Here is a 17,652-nt window from a genome sequence, read left to right as displayed (position 1 = left end):
TGATAAGAAAAGTACTAGAAAAGAGTCGACAAATTTTGTGATTTGTAGCCATCAATTAGTAATTATTAATATTTTTAATAATGTGAGATTTCATCCAATAGTATAGAAACATTCACTTTTCTTTTGTTGGTTAAGTATTGGCTAAATTTTAATAAAAAATATTGGTCCTAGACTTTCTCTTTGGTGATATTAAAAAGAAAAACTATTCATACGTATAATAATGTGGACCTGTTAATTCTTCCATGGTTGCTGTAAATCTGTAATATAAGCAAGATAAGCTTATCAGTAACTAGTTTGGTTTAATTCAAAAAGCCAAACCGAAAACTTTATTGTTGGGACTTGAGAGCATAATTTTTTTAATTATTATTATCATCTTTAAAATATTACGATAAATATTTTATAAAGTTATAATTAAAATCAAACTCTTAGGATTTTTAATATTAAAATATTAAAAATAATTAGTATTTGTCTTAATCAATTTGAGTTTGTTGAGTGACCATCTCACTCGTCCGCTTAAACAACTATTATAAGAGTTAGAATCTCGCCTTGTGTGTGTAGCAATCCATTGACTAGCGGTAAACCCTTGAAAAATGAAACATCAATATGTGGTTAGACTTGACAGGAGTACCCGAATACGCGTACCCAACCGTCCATACCCGGTTGGGGAGGGTAATAACTTGACCCGAGTCAGGGCAGATTTTGCTTAGGATAGGGCATGGTTGGGTTTAGAGTGTACTCGCCCCGTATATATACATATAGACACTTTTTAGGAATTATGATTTGTCTCACATCACAGATTTAATGATTCACAGTTTCAGTCCATACTCTATAGCCATGCAACAGAAACCCAGTCATCCTCACCTAGAGTGTTCTTCTCCGATTCCCAACTTCTTAACAAAAAAAAAAAACCTCATAACTCCCGTCATCGTTGTTGCTGAGCCCAACGCTGCCTACTCCTTCACAGCTCTCATCTTCCTTCACAGCTCATGTCGCCATCGCTGTTTATCCCATTACCGTTGTTGTTGAGCCCGTCGCCACCTTTTTCTTGCAGAGTCCCTTTTCTTTAGGTAAATCCCCCCTTCTCTCTCTCTCTCTCTCTCTCTCTCTCTCTCATTGTGAGTCTGTTAAGTTCTTCTCTTTTGCTTCCACAAACTCATCACTTAATCGCCGTTGCTATGAGCCCGGGCGTTGCCGTTGCAGTTTCATCTGAGTCTATTATCGAATAAAATAAATTTTTGATTCAAGTTAGACCAGTTGAAAATAAGCATACATGAGATCATTTTTGTATGTAATTTCTGAATTTTCTCATCCAAATTTGATCTATGTGGTTGAGTATTTTAGTATGGCGATCATCATAGTTTCGTTGCGATACTAATGTGATAAAGTTGCGGTAATTTTATAACTAATATATGAGACAGACCAGATTATTAAAGTAATCAGGGAAATAACAGTCAGACGTGCACATAAAATTTATAAGATGTGATTATCTCAGAAAAATATATATGTATAGCCGAAGTGAAAGATTGTTAGGAATAATAAAGACGTAGTATCCTATAATAAATATTCAGATATGTTGAATGCTAATTGATCTAATTGATCCTAATTATACTCTAACAATTATATTCAATTAATTGATATACATAATATTAAATTATGTGATACTTAAATATCTAATCAAATCAATTAGTTGATATAATTAAGCCATCGTAATGAATTGTATTTAATGAGTTAAAAGAAATAAATTAGGAAATACTCTCAGAAGCATGCTATGTTAGCTTTATCATTAAGTATAAAAACTCGATTTTTATATAATAGAATAGAAGAATAGATAGAATAGATATATAAACATACAACTCAACAGAAAATATACATAATAAATAACTCGTTATATTTTACATTTCATTTCTTTAGCATTGCCTAAATATTAAAAAACTAACAACCATCTAACAGAATCCATTAAAAAGAAAAAAATAGATCTTCACATAAGTTGTGTATGCATGATACGTGAACCTTACCTATAAAGATATTTTATTAATGGGTGACAAAATTAGGAGATAGAAGAGATTGAAAAACAAAAATTGAACAATGCATATGAGAATAATAAACATTTATGTAGACAATTAGTAATAAAGATAATAATAACTAAATAAAGATATATAAAAAAAAGTATATGTCACGGTATTATATACTAGATAATGTACATGCATTACAAAAATAGGTTTTTGTCACGTTTTTTAAACGTGTCAAAAAGTGAGAAAAAGTATAGCCATAATATGTTTTTTTAGCTATAGTTGCTTTTGCAAAGGTCACATTCGTGAGCATACTGGTTGTTCTATCGGCATGCTTTTATTGAGCGATGGCCACATTTACTTCGTTGCCACGCTGTTAGCTATAAAGCGTAGCTGTATGTATGTAACAACCCAATTTTCAGTATGTCTAGATCATACCGAAAACTGAGTGTTACCAACTTGTCTTCTTAACTATTATTTATTATTTAGTATATGAGACTGATTCGTTGTTAAAAACGTAGTTATTTTGCGAAGTACTTTTTTTAAACGTTTGGTTTAACGTTCGGGTTGATAAGCGAAAACATTCATAATCAATTCACAAATAATAACAGATAAAACAGTTATAAACAACCACACTTATATACATTTCAAGCAATTGATAATATTTAGTCATCCAGCCTTTATTGGAACATAGATCTTAGTTAGAACACCCCTACAAGTTGCTAGGTAATAACATATATATATATATATATAGATGAACTAGGAAGTCTTTCTGTCGATGACCTAGTGGATGATTTGAATGATGGTAAAGCAGCAGTTTAGACTCGCCAAGACTTGCTCAAATCCCAAGAGNATATATATATATACTTATTCAAGAAGTCGCTAAGCTGGCACCCAGGCTAGCCTAGATTCTATATTCACCTAGTCCCTCTAAACTACTAAGCGGGAGAAAGTACGTTCTAGGCCTTCAAAACCCAAGTCAGATAATGTCATCAAAAGGTGGAACATCATCTACTACTCCTCTGCATAATCATACATTGCCATATGACGTCTCTCTGGTACTTCATCAAGTAGCCACATAATAGGAGTCTCATACACAGGATTGAGGTTAAAGTTTGCATACAAATGGGGTGCAGACGTTGGCTGGTCTCATAGTATATACATATAAATAGAGAACGAGATTCACCCTAGACTCAAAAGACTACCTAGAGTAGAATCCTCATTGCGAACAGTCGTCAGTGAACTACGGAAGGGTACTCATCCTTCCATCTGAAGGGGGAAGGGAGAGAGATAAGAACTGGGGAGTTCTTAGTAGGGTCGGGGTTATTAGTTAACTTCATAAATTATGTTTTGTTTAGCAGACAAATAGTAGAATACAGAGAAGTAGTAAATAAAAGATATAGATAAATAGAGAAAATAGAGAAAACAAAAAGCAGAACACAAACAGAAGAATACAAGAAAATAAAACACAGACACAGAGATTAGGATACAAACAAAGAAAGCATATATTCATACAACAATTATAACAGAGGAAATGCACAACCAAGCATGATGCATGTCTGTCCTATGCAGGCCATGAGCTCACGTGTCGGTTTACACCCTGCAGCCCGACATTACTTAGGAACTAGTCCTAAATATGGCTTTATCTCTGTAGGTGAACTTCGGCTTATAGGAATAGTCTAAACATAAGACAACAACTTTCTGTAGGTGAACTTCGGCCTACAGAAATGGCAGCTCTGTAAGTGAACTTTGGCTTACAGAAATGGCACTCTTGTAAGTGAACTTCGACTTACAGGAATAGCAACTCTCTATAGGTGAACTTCGGCCTACAAGAGCAACACTCTGAGATACACAATTGATATTCACTGTAGGTGAACTTTGGCCTACAGGAATAACAACTCTCTGTAGGTGAACTTGGGCCTACAGGACCTCTAGGGCTAACGGGAAAACAGCAGATGAACATATAAATATCTCTAGAGTTGCCTTAATGCAACAAATGACCTTTCAATAGGCCCTTTTCTTGTTCTCTATTCTCTTTATTATATTACTACTTTCTCTTTGTCTCTTTACTCTGCTCTCGTTTCTCTATTTAACGTATGTATTTATAGCTTATGTAAATTTCAGTATGAATAGTTAGCCTGTACCAAGTATAGGTTCATTAAGTTTATACTAAAATAGTTTAACTTTTCATATTATACCTAACCCTATGCGCAACTCAAATACTAACTATGTTGCTCCTAGTTTGTTCACTAATGTCTGTTTGTTTCTATCATTAAAACTTTATCGACTTTTTCTTTGATTTTTATCTTTTCTCTAACTTTTATTCTTTCTTTTATCTTTGTCTCACTAATATGTTATTACTATTCCCTAAATTTTTTATAAAGGTAATTATGAGATTTCTGAGCTTAAATTTGTCTTTCTAAAACGTTTACGAAAAATTACTTTTTTCGCATTATTTTATTATTATTTATTATTGGGTAAAGTATACTTTTTGTCCCTGAAATTTGACAAAAGTTTCAAAAATACCCCTAAGTTTTATTTTGTTTCAATTTTGTTCCCAAAGTTTTCGATTTGCATCAAATATACCCTTGACAGCTAAATTTTCAAAAAATTTAAGATCAATTCAACAACAATATCATAAGAACAACCCTCAACACAAGCAAATCAAGCATAATTTTCATGTATTATTGTTAGATTAGTCTTAAATTTTTTAAAAATTCAGCCGTTTATGGTATATTTGATGCAAATTGAAAACTTTTGGGACAAAATTGAAACAAAATAAAATTTAGGGATATTTTTGAAACTTTTGCCAAACTTAAGGGACAAAAAATATACTTTATCCTTTATTATTTTATTATTAAATTTTTGAAAATTACCTTCTTTTTACTTTTCACTTTATAAATTCACTTTTTACCACCCGTAACTTTTAATATTTTTACTTTGACCACCCTAACTTTTGAAAGTTACAAAATAACTCCCTAAACACCAAAATATTTACTTCTTTACCCTTTTATGGATCAAAAAGGTGTTCTTCATTGTTCTTCACCACACTCAAAGTGTTCTTCGTAAATTTTTCAGATTCTTTCTTTGTTTTCACCCGTTTTTCAATCTTTTCAGTAACCAATTTTTACCATAATTTATAATAAATTAGCAGCCACTAAAATCCATCTTTTTCTCTTGATTTCAACACAAAATCAACCCCAATTTGAGGGTTAGGGTTCGAAATTCCAGCAGCCCTCAAGAACAAAATTCATAGATTGAATATCATCAAATTTTATCAAATTTTTACCAAAATTTCACCAAGAATCACTCATATAAACAATCAATTTCAAGCATAACCTAAACATATCATAATCACATAATTAATCAAGATTAATTTCACCAAAACCTACCTTGATTTTCTGCCTCAAATTCGATTATGCTTATAGGTGTTCTTTAAGCACTTTTTCTTCCTAAAACACATCAAGAACAACTTTGAATCCATAAAACCTCAACTGACTAAACCTTAAACAACATGTTAGGAAGGGATTTCTCACCTCAAAATTGCTGGAAATGGAAGATTCTTGGCTCACAAGTCAAGCTAAGCAAGAGATATAAGGAAGAACATCAAGAAAACACATGCTTATGCATGTATTCTTGAAAACCGAATTCAAAGGGGAAAGGAACAGCTATCTCATCTTATTTTCAGCCTTGATATGTTACATAGTTATGTAGAGAAAGAAGAGATGATCATTTTTGTCGGATTAGAATTTTGATTTGAGTTTTAGTTTAGAAGAAATCAAGCTTTGAAGATTAGGAACCAAGAACTTTTTTCTCTTTTCTCTCCTTCAAATTTTCGGCAACAAAGGGGAAATGAGACAGCCCTGGAGATCTTGGGGGTGATAAAAGCCGTGCTTGATGATGATTGGCTAGTTAGGGAGGTGGTTGAAAAATATCTCAAGTGTATAATTACTAAAACTAGATGTATTAGAACATACACTTAATAACTCTTCTAGAGATTAATATCTGAGATACTAGTATAGATGACACTAGTAACATGATTAAAATGAGAATAGAAAGTATATGATGTGGCATTAGCATTGCTTAAGTCATGAAAGAGTGCTGGTGTTAACCTGCACCAGAAGACTGTGAACCCGGTTAAACCGATCTCCTGTTTTTAACTAAAGCAGACCAGGTAATATTAAAATATTATTCAAGCAGCCCTAATATTAATAAAATAATAATATTATATTACTATTTCTCTTCTCTCATTAATCGAGTCCAATTCGTCAAACTGAGACTAATTACGGAAACCAGAATAAAAAACTCCTAACTGATACGGCTCAAAAACTAGGTTCTTCGCGACTGCATCGTCGAGCTTGCCTCAAAAAAGGTTCTGGCTTAGAGATGACATAATGATAACAAGGATTAAGATATTTAATGATACAGTAGAGATGTTTCCTTCACTAATCTTCCGAAAAACTCCGTATCTTCAGAAAAGATCTTATGTACCTAAAAACTAGGTTGTTACAATGTATAACCTTATAGCTACGTTTTCTAAGTATACTCTCTATTAGACATATAGCCATGCTTAAAAGCGTGCCAATAGTTGAAGATATGGCTACGCTTTGAAGCATGCCAATTGTTTGGTTATGGCCACCTTTATCGAGCGTGGCTGTCGATGACTATTGTACAATATGGTGGCTATAAGTTAGCTCAGAAAACCTAGTGTTCTTCTTTTTCATTAATCTTTTTAATAAAATCTTGCAAAATTCATATATAATTTTAAATCATAGTTTGAAAGAGTAATTCAAACAATAAAAAAATTATGTATATAATTTTAAATTAACTAATCCAACATATATAAACATGTCATAAAAAAAAAGACTTTGATCATAGTACAACCTTCTAACAAAGTACCAATGCAAAAATCAAAGTCATAACAACTACCCATGAATTCCTAATACATAAATTACAATTCTAACAACTATCACATATTTATTTTGCATTTACATATTTCATTACAAAATATCAAACTTCATGATTAATGTGATCATCCAGAGTGAGCTTTATTATTTTTACCAGTGTCATTATTGTGTTAATCTATCTTATATTTTACCAAAAAATGAGTGAGAGCATATATTGAAGATGGTACAAGTTATTCTCCAATACACAGAAAGCAAGTGGCAATATAAGATATATATAATTTTATTGAACTTTTAGCACACTTGAAAGAGTCATGAAAGCTACATAGAAAATTTTAAAGTAATTGTAATTTATTGGATTTGGCTTTTGGGCATTGTGTGTTTTATGTAATACCATTTTTCTTTTTTAAAGCTACTAAACTTAAACTCTTCAATATCTTCCAACAAAAAAATAAACTCTTTAATATACCCTCTTTTTCTATTTATACACTAACTACTAACACAAATTCTACCACACAATGCATAGATATCACTAATTAATAACTAACTGATTCCTAACAGAATCAAAGAACAAAAATAGTTGCATACTCTTTTCCACTCTCTTGATTTTTTTAATGCATTAATACATATGTTTAGTCAAATTTATTATTTACAAGAAAAATAAAGGACAATCAACAATACCTACATAACCAGAAAATTCAACATGAAAAATAAAATTTTATAGTCCGGAGTATTTCACTTGAGGCATCCAAAGGAGAATTTTGGGCAGTTTTCACTAAGGCTGTTATCTCTTCGTCACTCATTCCAGTGTTGATTCGGTGCAACATCACCTTTAGTAGACTATATATACCGTCCATATTCTTCTCTAATGATAAGACCTTGTCGTTGTATTCAACTTTGACTTGGCAAATCTCCTCATCTTTTTTAAGAGAATTTCATGTAATTGAAACCCCATAACAACGAACTTGACCTGATTGGTCCTTTCTTAGCACTACTTCAAATCTATTTAGAATTTATATTGTACAAATTCAAATACAAATATAAATAATTCACAATTGTTGTTTGTGTTTTAGCATCAATTTATTTTTTTCTTTTTACTTGTGTGAGTTGCTGTGAAAACTTTAGTCCTTGATGATTCTTCAATTTTCTCTTTAGAGCCGTGCTAGAGTATAAAGAGAAAAGCTTATATAAAGCATACTAACTAGACAACTGCAACCTGGATATAAAGGAGAAATCACAAAAAAATAAATTATGTTACCAGCTGCTTGTGCACTGTTCAAAAAATTGTGGATCTCATTCGGTGAGGACATGTTTGCTTTGATCTATTTCAGTATTCTTAGCAGACATAGTCTAAATATAAACATAAAGAAGAGACATTATTATTTTTAGCAGACATATTTTATTTCTCTTTCAAAATCACATTGCCTTTTTTAATAAATCAAGTCTAATCACATAAAGAACTAAAGAATGAACTAACTAATAATAATAATAATAGTATGGTTTGATGGTTTCTTCCTACTTAACATTACCTTGATAGTTGAAAGACTCCAATACTGAATCAGTTTGCGAAATTGAATTTCAGGGATCTCTAATGGTTGGTTCTTTATCATTTATTTCTTTATGTTGTACTTCAAAAAATGTTCCTTTTTTATTTCGCCTTTGTATTTTTCTATGCATGACAAAATCTCGCATTACCCACGACTTTGAACTTATTGGAAGAATAAACTTTTGTTATGTAACACAATACATTAGAATGTTAAAGGTTAGCACATAAAGTAACATAAAAAATGTCCATAATGCCATATTTACATAAGTTGGCTTACTTCCACATGTCCTTCTTGAGTTTATAAGACACATCATGCCAACTAGTATATAGCAAAGTCACAAAACAAAGATTTCTAACTGTTGTGCCCAAAAATGAGCCTAGGTCAGATAATTAGTACCACAACAGCAGCAAAACAGCACCATAGAAGCATCAAAATAAGAGAGATGGCAATGTCAGCAAATAGAGAACTACCAAAATCCTGAAATAAAATAAACTTAAACTTAGGTAAATACTAATAACTAATATTTAACTTCAAAAATTTTTCAGCAATATCCCTCACTTACTGATTTGTCACTTCAACATACAAATATAAACTATATTTGTATTTTGTCTAAAATACCAAATATGACATGCATCTATATATAACAAGTGAAGCTAAACTTAATCACTTTATAGTTCTCAGGTAGTCCAACCGGAACAGAAAATTTAAAATATTAAAAAATAAAAGTGCATTCAACTGAAAATAGAAATTGTCTCATTCCCTTTTCAAAAAAAAAGAAGGAATAAAAATAATTAGTTAAATTAATAAAAAGAGAAAGCAGAAAGTGACAAAATGATGGAAGCTGGCAATAGATTTTACATTATCTAATATATAAAATGACACTATCAACAAATTTTGCATTCAAGTCAAAAGTTCCATTTCATTGGTATTTAATTCATGCTTGAACTACTAACCAATCCAGCAACAAAAAATAAATTCGTACCACAGCAATAGCACCGCAGTAGAAGAAGAGCAAGAAAGGTATAGCAGCGATAGTAAATACTAATCCAACGGTAGATAATTAGTACCACATTAGCAGCATAGCAATACCACGTGAGCATCAGAATAAGAGAGATTGTAGCGATAGTGAATAGAGAGCTTCCAAAATCCTGAAATAAAATAAATTTAAACTTAAACAAATACTAATAACTAATATATAACTTCAAAAATTTTTCAGCAACTTCCCTCACTCACTGATTTGTCAGTTCAACATACAAATATGAACTACATTTGTATTTTGTCTAAAATACCAAATATAAAATGCATCTTTATGTAACAAGTGAAGCAAAACTTAATTACTTTATAGTTCTCAGGTTGTCCAATCAAAACAGAAAACTTAAAATATTAAAAAATGAAAGTGCATTCAACTAAAAATAGAAAATAAATTCAGCAGCAGAAAAGTAGTACGGTAAAAAATAAATCCATACTACAGCAGCAGCAACAGCAACACCACAATAAAAGCAGAACAAGAGAGGTGGTAACGATAGTAACAACGAAAAGATAACTACTAGCCTAAAATAAAATAAACTTAGACTTAAGTAAATATTAATAACCAATATGTAACTTCATTTTGTTCTTGATGAAGCTTGGATATAAGTGAGTGAGAGAAATATTGTTGAAGTAACAGCAATTGTTAAAACAAGTAAAGGGTTAAAATGATGAATTATCTTATTATTGTTATGATTATTAATGCTTAATTATCTTATTATTGCGTACCACCATGGGATGTGGTCCATTTGAACAATGACTAGATTTGTGAACATAAGGTGCTCTCCAGTTCAGCAATTGAATTGAAAATTTGGTTAAATTCAGTTAAACAAGGGGTAATAAATGATTCACAAAATTAAGGTATTGAACAATATATCAAACAGAACACTAATTTTCTCTCTAGTTTATCTAAAACCAAGTTGTATAGTTTATTGTTTCTGTTGATGCACATACCTAAAAATTGACTTCATCTTTGATATATTCGATGTATGCCTATAGATTATCTCTTAATAGTAATGTTGCAATTTCATGGACTGATTAATTTTAGTATATCAATTTTTGCAAAATTTTGAGAGCCAGATTGTAACACAACAAACAAATTTGCATACGTTGAAACAGAGAAATAGAGAAAAAAAAGGAGTGCCTTCTTGTGTTATAGTGAGGATTGAGCGCTAATATAGGTTACGAGAGACAAATGAGGGAAGAGCCTTAGAGGGAGGAGTGACGATTGAGGGAGAAGCAGTGACGGGTTAGGGGTTGTTAAGGGAGGAGCGAGAGAGAGTGAGCGTCGATGGAGGTAGGGTTTGCGAGAGAGAGTGAGCGCCGAGGGAGGCCTTGCAAACGAGAGTGAGCACCGATGGAAGGTGCGCCAACGGAGGTAGCACCAATGGATGGTTGCATTAGAGGATTGCGAGAAAGGTTTCTTCTCTTTTTAGTGATGAAGAGGCGAAGGTTAAATGAATGATGAGTTGTGGGTATTTTTCTCTTAGGTTTTTTCAGGGTTTTCCTTAGTGAAAAAGATTTAAAAGTGTATTGGAGAAAAAATTAGGGGGAAGTATAAATCTTTTGTGGGAACTTTGTTGCAACATTTTTTTGGGATGCTCAAATAATTAGAGGATATAGACACACTTCAAAAACGTGGCCGTAGCAAAATAAACTAGCTACGCTTCAAAAGCGTGCCTGTTTCTCTCTATAGTCACGCTTTGGTAAGTGTGACATCTAAAACGTTGCCAAATCAGTAATCAACATATAAAACGTGGCCAAATCACTAATCAATCACCACTCTCATAAGCATGGTGACAGGAATTTTTTCTTGTAGTGATGTAAAGGTGTGTATACATTACCATTTACTATTAGGCGTTTATAATTATGACATCTGTTTAGTTTACATGACTATATAGACGGAAATTAAAGGTTTTCCAAACAATTCTGCTAGGTAACCAACAAGGAGTGCAACCAATTTCAGCCACCTCCTATTTGGAACTACACCCCACCCATGAAGGAAAAAACATCCACAATGCACCAAAAAAAATCTAAATTATATCGAAAAAATCCAAATCACATCGGAAAAAATTCAAATCACATTAAATTTATTCTCAATTGGTTATGGAACGAAAAAACATCCACAATATATCAAAAAAATTATCCAAATTATGTCGAAACACATCCAAATTATATAAAAAAACATCCACTTTATATGGATAAAAACATCCCCAATATACAAAAAATTCAAATTATACAAAAAATATCCAAATTACATGAAAAATATTTAAATCGCATAAAAAAAAATCCAAATCACATCGAAAGAACTGACAATGGCAGAGGGCGCGGCGCAATAGAAGACGGTGACGTGAAGGAAGACGTGAGGGCGGGAGCGCAGGCGTGGGTTTGGGAACGGCGGTAGGGGCAAAAGACCGACGGTAACGGAGGGTGTGACGTGAGGGAGGACACGAGCACGGGGGCGTGGGCGTGCGCTCGTGTACAGCATGGGGGCGGCGGGTTTCATGACAGAGCTTAGGAGAGGCCACTGATCCCTAGACGATGAAGCAGTGGTGCAATGATGAAGCGGTGGTGCTATGGCGTGTTGCTTGCGTCGTGAGGCGTGCAGCGTGAATGGAGCCTGCGGCGGTATGCAACGGCGATGGGAGTGCAAAAACTCTAGTTGGAACTGTGGCGGCGTGGTGGAAACGCCACGATGAAACCGCGACAACGTGGGGCGTTGGAGAGGGAGGCGCAGTGTTGATTATTGACAAATAAAAGTTAGGATTTGTGGTTTTGTGCTGTGAGTGAAAGTGAAATTGAAATTAGGACAATTTTTATGTTAATTTTTTAAAAGAAAAATTGAAAATTACAGAGGAATTAGATGAGTTGCTTATAATATACTCAGTCCCTATCTTTCTCTTTTCCAAAATAACGTAGACCATTCGTTAATCCATATGATACTTTTACATGTAACTAATTTAATTATAACCTAATAAGTACCATAGGTGTCTGATCTTTATTCATGGGGACAAATTTATCGAAGGCAAGAAGAATGGAAATTTTAATGTCTCGTACCTGCGGGCTCAATTTGGGTAAAGTTCCAAATGGTGAAAATGAAGGCTGATTTGATTTTAGGGTAATATAAGCCTCAAAATCAAATTGCATATGTATTAATTATTTCTAACCAGATTATTAGGTTGCATTCATTATTTCTTGGCTTTCTATATGAATTCAAACTTTTTTTATTTCTACTTTTTATTCCCTTTTTTTTTTCTGTACTTTAGTTGTAAATAAGAGTGTACCTTTCTTTAGATCTTTTGTTATAATTCGACTTATTAAAGAGAGCAAAATAAAAATATATTTAATGATTTAATCTATCTCATTTGACAATGTCATCAAAGAGCTATAACAAGATTGAAATACAAAATTCATGACTAATAACTACAACACTCTTTTATATATTTCAACTCTTACTACATGCCACTGATATACCAATAAAATACATATAAAGCACTACATAATCTCCTTTAATAATATAATCCTTCCATGTACCTTAAGGTAATTATATGTTTTTATTTATAAATCATTAATTTTTAGTATTGAACAGATTAAACAGAGTAAAAAGATATTTGAAAGAAAAAGTATACCCTTATATAATATATATAATCTTCTTTAGCTTTTTCTTATGTTGTTAGTTCTACAACTAACAGTTTGCTATATTTAATTAGGTTTTTACTGATCAATCAATATATATCGGTTAGCCATTTAGACGTTAAGACGTTACATAACATTTATTACATTTTTCATGATTTTGTCTACAAAGGTGATTATATTTTGAATAAATATGGAATCAACGTTAATTGTGTCCTCGATTTTATGGACTTGGGTCTAGTATAGAACAATTTCATTTTGAAAAAGTATATGAACCAACTTTAAATCAGTCAAAAATGGAATAACTTAATTAATTATAAATATAATAATTAGTTTTATTTATTTATGATTTAAAATATTGGTTATTAAATGTTTCACCACATTTAAATTAGGAGGAGAGGTATCATTGTAAAGTGAATTACGGAAACTAATTCAATTAGCTTCTGTCTCTTTACCTTTTTTCTCTCTCCAAATGCCTAAAACATGATAAATCAGTAAACAGATTAAGAACCATCCAATTTACAAAGAAAAAAAACATCCTAATGCCTAGTATAAACACTATCCATATAAAAATTTATGATTCACCCCAGAGACATTTAGCTGATTTTTGGCTAGAATCATCTTGTTCCCTAACATTATTGGATTATCTTTATTAAAAAAGAATCAATAAATAAAATTTAACAGAAAATGATAATAATACTATTTTATTTTGATAATAATTTTTTTTTAAATTCATATAAAATTCAACAAAAAAATAATCATGTAAAGTGCAGATATAAAAAGAATAATTTTCTTTTGGTGTTTGTACAAAGAATAGTTTATTATGAAAAAGAAAGGTTTAATTAATTAGTTGCAGATTAATAATGAACAACAAAATACTCGACGTCATAGTTTTATATACTAGGTTAGTATGTAGGTTAATCAGACAAACAATGATATACGGAACAGGGAAAATGACGTTAATTATAACGAGACAATATACATATTTCAACATCCATAGCTTTCAGTCTTTCACGAACACACATGTTGTTCTGAATAATAAGGACTCCTGATGTAGCCCCCTCGCTCGTGAAAGCAAAGAACAATATATAGAAATGTTCATAAGTTATATAATACTACTTATCATAATCCAATGCATTACTTTGAATAAGGAACGAAAATTAATTCAGAAATCTTATCAAACAATAATAATCCAGCACTAGTATTTTCTGTAGAACTAGTCACATACAATAATATATAATATTCATATACAATATGCATGCCCCCCTTATTTCATTCCCCTTCAAATCCCAAAGGTCCTCTAATTCTTTGGGCTCGGCGCATGAATATATATAGATATCTACATTTCTAATTAAGAAACCCAGAAAAAAAAAACACTTTAGACCAAAAAAGAAAAAGTTAATGTTACTTAGCTGTAAAAGAAGATACATATAAGAACAGATATTCACAAAAAGAGAGAAAGAATTTGTAATATATATATATATACCTTTCTCTATTTATGAATTTCCATTCTTATACGATTTCTTACCCCTAAATAGCATTAATCATAAACATACAATGATAGGATATAAAACCACCCAACTAATAAAACCCTTTCCCCTCCCAGCAAATGAACTTTTGTGGAGATCGATGTGACATCAGCACGTGAATACCATAATACTAGAAAAAAAAATACTTATGTTACTAGGAACAATTTTTTGGTTGTCATCTTCGGTTATTTATAACCATCTGTTTTTCTTTATAACTTAAAAGTATTATAAATAAAAAATAAATGGTTATAAACATTTTTGAAAATTATCCAAGAAAGAAGGTAGCATTATTATTATGGTCATGGTGAACACCCGTTTCATCCAAGTTGTTGTTGTTGAAGGACGATGGACTTGGACAATTTCTGTTGAGAAGCTCTTCAATCATCTGCAATGCGATTCTCTCCTCCTCATCCATCTCTCCCCTAACCAGATCACCACCGGATACGGTTGACGACGGAGACTGAAGAAGATCACAAGAAGAAGACGAGGAAGAAGAAGAAGAAGCAACCATAGAACTGATGGCAGCACCACTAGTTTTGTTGTTTCCAGCACCGAGCTGAACCCTCATGACCCAATTGGAATCAGAACGCTGGCCAGCGCGCTTCTGCCACACACCAATGTGTGAATTCTCCGTGTCGAGCCTCAAGCATGTCATGGAAGGTGAAGGAACTTTCCCGCATTTTCGAAGCTTGGCGTGTAGAATCTCCTCTAGATCCTTATTGGAGGCGGCTGAGGCGGAGGAAGAATGAGCCGCCGCTTTCTCGGTGGAGCTGACAACCTTTGGATCACCGTCCGGTGTGTGTATGATGGGGAAATTGGTCTTGGCATTCCGGCCACTCATCAAAATTGCAGCTTGATCGTAGGCTCTTGCCGCTTCTTCCGCAGTTTCAAATGTCCCTAACCACACCCTCCTCTTCCTACAACAATAAGAGTAATCAATAAAATAATTGAGGTGGTTCTAAAAGGGAGAGAATTTAATAAGAACTTACAAGAGTGGGTGACGAATCTCGGAAACCCAAGAACCCCAATGACGCTGCCTGACACCTCTGAACTTCCTTGATTGCACCATCACTAACAACGTTGGGGATGATGTGAGAGAGAGAGAGAGAGAGTATCTTTTTGGAACTGTGAGATTACAAGTACAAGTACAAAAGGTGCAGAGTTGCCAAAGATAAATATAGAGGGAGAAAGAGCGAGAGAATATAAATAAATAAAAATATAATAATAATTGAAATTAATTAAATCCGGGAAAGAGGGGCATGCCACAGCAAAGAGTGTCGGCGAACTAAAAGGTATAGAGAGTGATGAATTAAAGGTACTCACCTAAATCCTTGGGTTCTACAGTAACCTTCTCAACAATAAATGTTTGTGCTTGACTTGGTTGCGCAGTCGCTGGAGTTCTTGTCCTTTCTTTCTTTCTATTCCCAACCCCTATTCCATTACACTCCCCTTCTTTAATCTTTTCTTGTTTCTCATCATCATCTATCTTTTTCTATGCCATACGATGTGTTTACATCACAACATATTGTATCAACGTTAGTTAAGGTATAGCTTGCTACTTCCTAGCGGTCCAAATTTCAAACAAGCTAAGCAAGTTATTTTTGTTTCATGAATCATCAAATATAAGCAGTTGTATATACGAAAGCAAGTTATGCTGTTTTTGGCAAACATTTCTGATATATGAATTATATGACTTTATTATTCTTTATCCCAAAATCGTATATCATTAAGTACAAAACTATAGAGATATCAACAATATCGTATTTTCAAAGTTATACCTCTGGTTTCATAAAATTATTTGTTCTAAAACTTAAACTAATGCAAGCTAAGGAGTTAGTACATAAATAATTATGTTTTTAATACATGCCTAGCATAAATTTGTCAATTATTTTTTAAAAAAAATTGAATTAATAAAAAAATATATAAATAATTATATTTTTAACATATTTTTTAAATAAAAATATTTTTTAGATTTGTTTATTTTTTTTGTATAGACTTTTTTTCTTTTTATTTATTTTTTGTTTTTTTTCTTCTAAAAATAACAAAAATTGATTTTTATATATTTTAATTATAAAGTTCTGATATCATATCATAAAATTATGTCTCTCAAAAATTTAAATTGACAAAAAAAACACACACATATATATATGAGAGTTTATCATAAGATATCTTTTTTTTATTTATTTTATGCTAAAAAAATTTTAAAAATAATAATAATCGAACTCTAAATTTTTAGACCACAAGAATTCTGATCCTATTTGTCTTGACATCATTTGTTTCAAAAACCTAAATAGATCAAACAAGATAAATAAATAATTATACATCTAATAAATTTAAAGGATTTTTTTTAGACTATTTTATAAAAATAAGTGTATTTAGACAATTTTTTAGTGAATAAAAAAAAAGAGACAATTAAATTGTGAGAGTGAAAATATTTTCTAAAAAAATGGTTTTGAATTTGAAATAAATTATTATTGGTGGATCGGAGATGCTAAGGGATGAAGGTGACCCACACACTTGGATTCTATTACTTGCCATTATTATGTGGACTCGCACCCTAGACATACACTCCCAATTGGATATCATTACTCGGTTGGTTAGCTTTGGCTCCTTGGGGAGACTATAATTCAAAATGGTTGATGAAGCTAATTAAGTGTATGGTAATTCATAATAAACCCTCCGAAATCACGGTTTAAGATAACACCTTTTGTATTATTGAGATATAAATGCGGGCTTTGATTTTTATTTTTTTTGGTCCCTTGCTAAAGTAATGAGTGTGTGTAGTGTACAATAATATAATAGCTAGCAATAGAGGAAATAATAAAGACAAAGGGATGAACATGACGTGGATGAACCAAAATTAAAGTTTGCGTGAACAGAGTGTTTTTAGTTGTAAATATAATTCTCATATTTGTACTTTATCATTTCTCTCAAAACTTTAAATAAAAATTTAAATAAATAAAAAATATATAAATAATAATTATATATTTAACACATTTTTTAT

General features: G+C 31.8%; 1 protein-coding gene across 2 annotated transcripts; it reads right to left on the bottom strand.

Moving 5' to 3' along the window:
- Window positions 14,276-16,255, bottom strand: LOC107634425 (ethylene-responsive transcription factor WIN1-like). 2 transcript variants are annotated; one of them, XM_016337933.2, is made up of 3 exons: window positions 15,972-16,255; window positions 15,638-15,719; window positions 14,276-15,565 (listed from the first exon to the last, which is right to left on the bottom strand). In XM_016337933.2, exons 2-3 carry the CDS (start codon window positions 15,715-15,717, stop codon window positions 14,914-14,916), a joined length of 732 nt encoding a protein of 243 aa, XP_016193419.1. In that variant the 5' UTR covers window positions 15,718-15,719; window positions 15,972-16,255; the 3' UTR covers window positions 14,276-14,913. The 2 variants fall into 2 exon arrangements, with proteins under 2 accessions (XP_016193419.1, XP_020974467.1); XM_021118808.1 differs by having other exon boundaries at window positions 14,277-15,565; window positions 15,638-15,773; window positions 15,972-16,254.

This window comes from Arachis ipaensis, chromosome B03 (genome assembly GCF_000816755.2).
Source record: "Arachis ipaensis cultivar K30076 chromosome B03, Araip1.1, whole genome shotgun sequence".
NCBI classification, from domain to species: domain Eukaryota; kingdom Viridiplantae; phylum Streptophyta; class Magnoliopsida; order Fabales; family Fabaceae; genus Arachis; species Arachis ipaensis.
This window is presented reverse-complemented; position numbering and strand designations above follow the sequence as displayed.